Source organism: Camelina sativa, chromosome 11, assembly GCF_030686135.1.
Source record: "Camelina sativa cultivar CO46 ecotype springtype chromosome 11, ASM3068613v1".
Classification (NCBI taxonomy): domain Eukaryota; kingdom Viridiplantae; phylum Streptophyta; class Magnoliopsida; order Brassicales; family Brassicaceae; genus Camelina; species Camelina sativa.
In genome coordinates, this window is record NC_141890.1 from 26,069,876 (window position 1) to 26,079,284 (window position 9,409).

The following is a 9,409-nucleotide window of genomic DNA, read 5'->3' on the forward strand; positions in this document are numbered from 1 at the left end:
GTAGTTAATACGAAAATAATGTTCTTCTCTCTCTAATTGCCCAAAAAGTGGATCCCCTGAAGTGACAATGACATCAGATATTTATAGTGGGCCATTGACCTAGGGTTTTTTCTGTTTCTTCCGTAAATGACGTTTTTGCCCCTTCGGCCTAACGGGCCAAATCCAAGAATTCAGGCCCAAAACTTCTTAAGATCTTCTGTTTGGGCTTCTGTAAATGTTGGGGGCAAAGTTCATATCCAACATTTAAGTTTTGTTTCATGATTAGTTTCAGATTTAAGCATTCACTTATGTTTTGGGTTTTGAGTTTCATAGTTGTCTTTTGTCTAAATCATAATTCACTAAGTTTAAAATGCAGTTTCAATGACTATTGTCTAAATCTCACAAAGTTTCAGTTTTAATATTTCCGTGGATAAAGGTTACACAAATTCAACTTAAAATGAAGCAAAAAAAAAGAAGGAACAAAATGCGTGGATCTCTCTTGTTCTACCTCTGATCGGGTTCATTGTTGGTCACAAATAGAGGATCGCCCGATCACGGCCCAAAGAAGGGATGTTAAAAGACAAACAAATACATTTTTTTCAATTTTTTATTAAAAAATAAGTCTCAAATGTTTTGCCATTTATTTGTCTTCAAAACAGCAAGATTTTCAAATTGCCACGTCATCGATACAGAGAAGGGTTATATTGCGGGTGACTTTTAAGATTGCAGTATTGACTTGCATTTATTTGAGCTGAAGGGTTTTCTTGCAAAAAAAAATTACTTAAGAGGGTTTTTTTTTGCACAAAACCCTTTACACTATATTATATACTAAAGTATAAATTTTCACCAAACCGAGTCTAAAAAAACGAAGACCAATTGTGATTTGTCTGAAATCGAAGAGAAAACGCGTTCCGGAAAATTTTGCTTTATTTCAACCTCAGTATCTCTGTCGTCTTCCCTTTTAACACCTTTGACTACGTGTCAACTGCTTCATGGGCCATTTTTTCTAAACAAAAAAAAAAAAAATCAAAGTGGTGAACAACGAATTGTTCATCAACGTCGATAATATGTTGTTAGTTTTTGTAATATCGAACGGAACGTGAAAAAGAAGCAACACATAAAACCACTCAACATAACTTATAAGTACATCAGTTTTAGATATTTAATTATTGGATATGATTGCTAACTATGGATTGTTCTTTTTTGTTTACCAATCAAACAGTGAGTTTCAAAAGAATGGTTAATTGTATTATTTTTTGGTATTCATACCATTTATAAAACAATTATTAAAATTTCTCTCTCGAAGGCGAAAAACCTAAAGCAAATCTCAATTCACTTCAACGACTACGCTGCCGTCGTGTAGTCGTGACTGAATGATTCCGGTAGTCTCTTCTCCGGTGAGCTATCTAGTCTCTCCTCTTTGACTTGATGGATTCTGTTGCCACTGATTCTCGTCAGAGCTCCGTCGCTTTGAATTCTCCTCTCGCGACGGAAGATATAACTCAAACCTTGCATCACTCTTCTCCGCCTCTGACAGCTCCTATCTCTACTCCTTTTGTTCCCACTATTGGAGCATGGGCAAAACCACCTAAGATCATCTCAGAAGTTGTGCCTTACCGTCACGAAACTCTAATTCCGATAGAAAGAGGCAAATCTGATCCGGCTTTAGACATCCTTCCTCCAGCGATTAAAGAGGATGGACAACTACGATTTCCATGGGCAGCAAAGATGGACCCTTCCATCCGAAATCTCCATCGAACAACAACACCAACTTACATGGAAGATGGCACCCCAAGGTACACATTCCAAATCATGTCTTGTTGAGAGAGCTTGAGAATCAACAAGAATATGTGATAGGTCAGTTTAATCGTTGCCTTACACCATCTGGAGGTCTCATCAATGCAGTGGCTAATAGAATTTGGGGAAAAAAGTGTAAAAATTTTTCACGAAAACTTGGGGAATCCTCTTATTTATTTCATATTCCGGATGCACCAACTAGAGTCTGGGTTTTACAGCGTGGTGTATGGCACATTGATGATTGCATCATGTTCGTTGCTCCATGGACTTCTGCTGATACATTAGCTCTACCAGAGATCACATCTGTGTCGGTCTGGGTTAAGCTAAAAAAAATCCCTAGTCGTCTTTACTCGCATTGGGGAATCAGTTGGATAGCTTCAGGTTTAGGTGAACCTATGGCTACTGATAAACCAAGGTTGGATCCGTCTCTAATGGGAGTGGCTAAGCTCATGGTTGAAGTTGAGCTAGAAAAAGAATTTCCAGATAGAGTTGATGTCGAGGACAAAAGAGGCAATGTCTCTATAGTGGATGTGGAGTATTCTTGGCTTCAATCAAAATGTAGTAAATGTGGGTTTGTAGGCCACAAAGAAACTAGATGTCTTCTCCTCTCTCAAGCAGCTGCTGCATTGCTAGGTGCAGGTTCTGTTTCTGCCTGCACTTATGTCTCCCCTACTCACTCAGTTGAAGCTGCACTTGGTGAGACTACAGTCCGCACACCCTCACCAGCCTTTGTGGCTGGGCATACTACTACTACAGTTGAAGCTACTACCATCACCACTGCCTTATGCAACCTCATTCCCATCAACACTGAAGTTGTATTGTCATCTTCTCCAATGGTACCTGTCCCATTTTCAACACCTTGTTCAAGTTCCTTGCAAAACGAGTTTGTGCAGGAAAATATCGTAGGAAGTAATCAACTTGCTGACTTCGATGTTGGAGATTATGGTTATAAGATGGGTGATGAATCCTCTCAACGTACCCGAGGAGGAAGGACAATCAAACCTACCCAGAAACTCCAAGATCAATGGATTACGGTCAGAGGACGAGGCAAGCGTGGTCGTGGTGGCCGTGGTGGTCGAAGATGATCGATCCAGAAAATAGCTAGAGGATTAACTTTCCAGTTCCCACTAATTCTATCTTTCTCCTTTTAGAATATGCTTCATTGTATAATCTCCCATTGCTTTACTTTCAAAAATTATATGATCTACAAATCATATTCTTGTATTACTTTTTATGCATTTTAATTGAAAATCTTTTAACAAAAAAAAACAATTATTCAACATTTTTATATTCTCCTTGGACTTTATTGTTTATATATTTTATATTCTAATTTCTAACATAGTTTTTGTTATTTGATTCTCTAAAACAATTTCAACCGCACCATTTGTTCTAAATACCATAAATGAATTCAATTGAGCGGATAAAAACATTGTAGCATCAATCAAACCATTAACTTTTATTAATCTAGACTTACTAGTGTACTAGGAAGATTTTAGTTTAATATCATAAAAAATGCATTAGATAATCCCATATTTTCATATATAATAGGTCGTTGAGTTCAAATTTAATACACTTAGGTCGTTAATCTAGCCAAAACTCTTAATTGACATCTAAACGAAAATTAACAAAAAAAATGTAGTTATACTTCCTAGCCTTATCCATGCATTACCAACCGACACAAAGACTATCTTAAAACCATATATTATACATACAAAAACAACCAAATAATATAATCACACGAAGCCTGTAACCACTTTTATTTAGTTGCACCATCTCTCTCCCTCAATTTCTCTATCTCTTACAACTTTGTTTAATATTCGTACGCGTGTGTTGTGTATATATAAATACACTCTCCCATAATCTATCTCTCTCCTCACTCACTCTCACTCTCTCACACAAAAAAAGAAAAAATGTCTCACATTTCAAAACCTCTCTTCTTTACCTTAACTCTCTTCATCTTCTTCCTCTGCAACTCAGTTTATCTCACATGGTCATCATCTCTCTCTCTTCACTTCCCTCTCACATCTCTCCGTCTCACCCCAACCACAACAAACTCCTCTTCCTTCAAAACCGCTCTCCTCTCTCGGCGGAACCCATCTCGGTCGTCGTCGTCTCCACCGTACACTTTCCGATCAAACGTCAAATACTCGATGGCTCTAGTCCTCTCTCTCCCCATAGGAACACCATCTCAGTCTCAAGAACTGGTTCTTGACACGGGAAGCCAACTCTCATGGATCCAGTGCCATCCCAAGAAGATCAAGAAACCACCAACGACGTCGTTTGATCCTTCTTTGTCTTCATCGTTCTCCGACTTGCCTTGCTCTCATCCTCTTTGTAAACCAAGAATTCCCGATTTTACCCTTCCCACTTCTTGCGACTCGAACCGTCTCTGTCACTATTCTTACTTCTACGCTGATGGAACCTTTGCTGAGGGTAACCTCGTCAAAGAAAAATTCACTTTCTCAAATTCTCAAATTACCCCTCCTTTAATCCTTGGTTGCGCTAAAGAGTCTACAGACGAAAAGGGTATTTTGGGAATGAATCTTGGTCGCCTATCTTTTATCTCGCAAGCAAAGATATCTAAATTCTCTTATTGTATCCCAACCCGGTCGGACCGTCCCGGTTTAGCCTCAACCGGTTCGTTTTACCTCGGAAATAACCCGAATTCTCGTGGTTTCAAATACGTCTCTCTTTTGACTTTTCCTCAAAGTCAACGCATGCCGAATCTAGACCCTCTAGCTTACACAGTACCTTTGCTTGGGATCAGAATCGGACAAAAGAGACTCAACATACCAGCTTCTGCTTTTAGACCCGACGCTGGCGGGTCGGGTCAAACCATGGTGGATTCGGGTTCAGAATTCACTCACTTAGTCGACGTGGCGTATGATAAGGTCAAAGAAGAGATAGTGAGGCATGTGGGATCAAGATTAAAGAAAGGTTACGTGTACGGTTCAACAGCTGACATGTGTTTCGATGAGAACATCGGACGGTTGATAGGAGATCTCGTGTTTGAGTTTGGGAGAGGTGTTGAGATTCTCGTTGAGAAACAGAGGCTTTTGGTTAACGTTGGAGGTGGTGTACACTGTCTTGGGATCGGACGGTCAAGCATGCTTGGTGCAGCTAGTAACATAATCGGGAACGTTCATCAGCAAAATCTATGGGTTGAGTTTGATGTTACCAATAGGAGAGTTGGTTTCAGTAAAGCCGACTGTAGCAGATTATCACCTTGAGAACGTGTGTGTGATTATAATCATCGTTGGATGATGTTTAATCGGACGGTGTATATTATTTTATATCAGTTTTTAAAAAAACTGGGGTTTGTGACTTTGTGGGTCTGTCTTTAGAACTAGAAGGACATCTGTCTGAAGCAAAACCTCTCATCTTTATTAGGCTCATGGAATATGTATCAATATGTATATATGTACTATAATAATTAAAAGAGTTGATATGTGTTAATTACTACCAGTTATATATTTTATGGTCAATAATAACTCAATATAATTTGTTATTACCCAAAATTTCCAGCTTTTATGTTAATCCAAAAGTACATTGTTTAACTATTTCTTTAAAGAAATCGATCCCAAAAAAAGGTGCAAATAATATAATTCTATTTTTTTTCAATTAAAGATTCTAGTTTAAAATTAAAAACGAAACCACGTTAATATGGAAACAACCAGCGTCTTGTATAAGACACCATTCCCCTGACCTGACCTAAATTGCAACGCGCATCTGACCTGACCGTCTGTCGTCTGATTACCTCAAAAGTCAAAACTATGGAGTTCGATTTTTCTACCTACGACGTACGTAATTAACCATCTTCTCAAAATGGTGATGAACATATTCTCCAAATGATTCTCTTTTATTTATAAGATTTTATCTTTCAAATCTTATAATTTTCCAAATGATTCCATAATTTTTTAATGAATATTTCCTTACAGTTTCATTATTATTTACTCATTTTCGAACTTCTTTTTAATATTTTATTATTGTTAGTATTTTTTTGTAGTTGTAGTAGAAAAAACATTTATCACTAATATCGTTAGAATTCAATTTTTTTTTATATATACAAAGGCAACCATAAGTTTTAGGATGTATCTAGTATATATTTGGACAGATTCTGTTGATTTATTACTGATAATCTCCATGGTTGTTCCTCAATAACCCTTTGGTTTTTATCCATCACTAGCAGAAGCTCTTTTACATATATATAGTGAGCGGCCGCCATGCAAATGTTTTCATGACAAGCATGCGTAAGCATGACAAGCTCTTTTACATATATATGTATTCACACTGACACTATTGCTTTTAGATTTTCTTACCGAATATATGAACTTTCAAAATGGAAAGACAAAGAAGAATGTCATTGCTTGAGTCGTCGTCTAATATAATGTCAGTGTTTCCTAATATCTAAAAAGACAAACCGAAAAATTGATATAAAACAAATAGATACTCAACATAAAATGATAGAAAGTGGTCGTATTTATTAGAAGTTAAAGGGGATAGATAGATACAAGTGATGGATTTAGGGAACGATGCAATGGCTGAGCCAACAAAAACACATGATGCTAATGAAAGACAATGACACATGATGATGAAATCGAGCAGAGAACACTAGTAATCAATTACCACTGAGATACGGCAAGTCGGCAACGTCATCTTTTATGTCATATAAACAAAACAAAAATCTAAAATAATCTGCCTTAGGTTTCTTTCTTTTCCTTTCCCATGAATCAACCCGTTTTTGATAGAGATAACATTAATTAGCTATGTACTTGACATAACATTAACTACCTACAGTATGTACTTTTTTACATTAATTCATTCAGAGATGTATAATTAAATTGGCAAGAGTACTCTCTTACAAGATACATTCAATTTAAACAAATCATTCACAAAGATATATGTGAGATTATTTAGTTGTTAATGAATCTAAATATGTTTTAAATAATGCTAAGAATATAGGGGAAGTGTCTCAGACCATCTTTACTCGAGAAACCGGTGAACATTTCTCAAAAAATTAAAAATATATATTTTTATTATACATGTTTATTTTTCATTTATTTTTTAATAGATGTACCAATGAATAAGCGACACGTCTCTATTTAATTTTGAGAAACGTTTGTTTCAGTCCTCCACCAAACAACGATTCCTCCTGATTTCTCTTCTCTCTCTTATTTTTATTATTTTTTATTTAAAGCAATTGCATGAGCAACCCTCGGTATGATGCCCTCATGAATCGTAATTCACATACATCAACGGACAAAAACTAAACTCCCAAAAATTATAAAAGAATAGTTTTTGATTGGTAAACCTGTATCACATTTAAACGAGAATAAATCACTTTTATAATCAATTATGTAAGGAGTATTAAAATAATATATATTTTTTTTTCATTTTGTGTTGTTATTTTTCTATCGCTACATTTTACCCCTTTCACTTATTTATGTTTGGCTTATTTTTAAAAAATCTATACCGCTTTGTATTAGCGATCAGATCTAATATACGGGTAAAACGTATGGTAGATCACAAACTTTGTGATTATTCTCAACAAAAAAAATTTCATATATAAGATACCATTTTATTGAGTTCGTCCTAGGAAGTTCTCTCCCAGACACGAATATCGAGGCGCATTAACATCAAAATTTTTTGACGCTGGTGGGGCTCCGGCTCGCCGGCGTCGGGAAACCTCGTCCTCTGCTCTCATATGTAGCTCTCTTAATCTTTTTAGGTCGATTTCTCATTCTTTTTTTCCCTCTTTTTTCTCCCTTTTGCAACTTCCCCAGACCTTCTCGAATTCCCTAGATATAGACGAAGGCTTGTGCATCATTAATTACAGAAGGAGGTGGAGCGCGGCGTGCTCCCATCTCCGGTAACTTGATTTAGCCTCTCTGTCGGCGGTTCAAAAGTCCCTTTGTGTATCTTCTTCTCGATCCGGAATGTATGTCGACTCTGTAGAGCCCCCTCCTTTATCGTCACTTGAGCTCTCCGAGGCAGAGATGGCGGCGATGGTTATCAACAGCTTCTTCAGAAATACGATTGTTCTCTGATGTTGGACTCCCGCCTCAAACCTTTGCCACCCTCTGAACTTGGCGGAACCAGTTATGCTTCCACCGGAGATACGAAACTTCTCGTCACTCTCCGTTAAGCCGCCGTACGAATCAACCTCCCGAGCCATCTACAAAAACCCTTGGTTCGCTGTGGATGAGCTCTAATTCTGTTCTCGGCTTGCCAGCATCTCAAGGTTTCCTGCCCAAACTGCAAAACCCAGGTTTTTCCTATCTTTACTTATGTTCTCCTATAGACATTGCCTAGTTCCATTGGTTGAGCTCGTTGTCCGAAGACTGCAACTGAGAGTCCAATTGGTTAGCTTTTCTTGGATTTACTTTGTCTATGATAGAAACTTGGAATCTGCTCACCTTGTGCCATTGTTTGTTGGTTTTAAGTACTGGAATTATCAAGGCTTTTTCAACCCTATCCCATTTAGCGTTTCCAGCTCTCAGTAAAAACCCTCAATCCGCACCATGTTTGTGCTACCCTCAACCCAAAAAATCATGCTTGCTCTGCTTTTACCATTGACAAACCGGCTACATGTTTTGTGTGGATTTCTTAATCTCTTTGGCAAAGGGCGCCTTATGAGAGAGAACCCACCTATAATGTTACGGTTTGTCATACATATTTGGTTTTCTCTAATTTTTACTACCCTTGAATGGTCTGATCAATGTGACGGTGTGCAGCTCTTTGGTCTATTGCCCTGGACTCTACTGCACTCATCCGACGAAGCAACACAACCATCTTTCAGCATCATCTCTACCAGCTGAAGCCTGCTTTGGATACCAATAGCCCATCAGACCAACCCTGGTCTACATGGACTTCTTAATCTCTTTGGCAAGCACCATATGAGAGAGATCCCTCCTACTATAGCCCATCGAATCTATGCCAATGCATTGCTAGTGCTAATGCTTCTCGCTCTGGTGAGACTCTTGGTTATGATTCTCCTTTTAACGTCAAAGTGTCTTATGACAATGACTAACCTTTCTTCCGATGAGTCCCTCATGGAAGTTCGATCAAGCAACCGTGATCTCACATGTTGCAGGCGGCTTCCAAACACTTGTATCAAAGCTCTCATGGACCATTGTTTGATGTTTTATCATTACTTTTTGTTTTTGGCTTTGGGGAAAACCTCTCTATGTAATCTCTTTGTAATCCTTTTAAACCTTGAGGCTTTGACTTCTTATCTATGTATTTTTGGTTCTCAAAGCAATGAATCCAGCTGTTTGACAAAAATATATATATATATATATATATATATATATATATATATATAAGATACCATTTTTGCAAATGTTCAAATGTACAAGTCTCTCAAATTCTCATCACATAAGATATAAAACTCGAGTCATAGCCTATATTCAATTTAAAGCAATGAAATTAATTTCGTTTTGTACCAACAACCTTCAACAACTAGCATATATTCAAGAGAAATATCTTAAGATAACACTATATTCAACCCAACTTGCCGTTAGTAACCCCTCCTCATCAAAACCAAATCATAACGTTATATATATACAGTGAATTCGAGTTAAAGCACTTGAAAAAACTTATGATACTGTTTCGAAAATTTTGAAATTTCGTA

At 37.3% G+C, this 9,409-nt stretch overlaps 1 protein-coding gene and 1 pseudogene across 1 annotated transcript; both read left to right on the forward strand.

Moving 5' to 3' along the window:
* The first annotated feature begins 1,407 nt into the window (after window positions 1-1,407).
* LOC147934404 (uncharacterized) lies at window positions 1,408-2,861 on the forward strand (annotated as a pseudogene).
* Window positions 2,862-3,511: 650 nt separating this feature from the next.
* On the forward strand, window positions 3,512-5,294 carry LOC104724116 (aspartic proteinase PCS1). Its single transcript, XM_010442566.3, has one exon. It carries the CDS (start codon window positions 3,687-3,689, stop codon window positions 5,004-5,006), a length of 1,320 nt encoding a protein of 439 aa, XP_010440868.2. The 5' UTR covers window positions 3,512-3,686; the 3' UTR covers window positions 5,007-5,294.
* The last annotated feature ends 4,115 nt before the right edge of the window (window positions 5,295-9,409 follow it).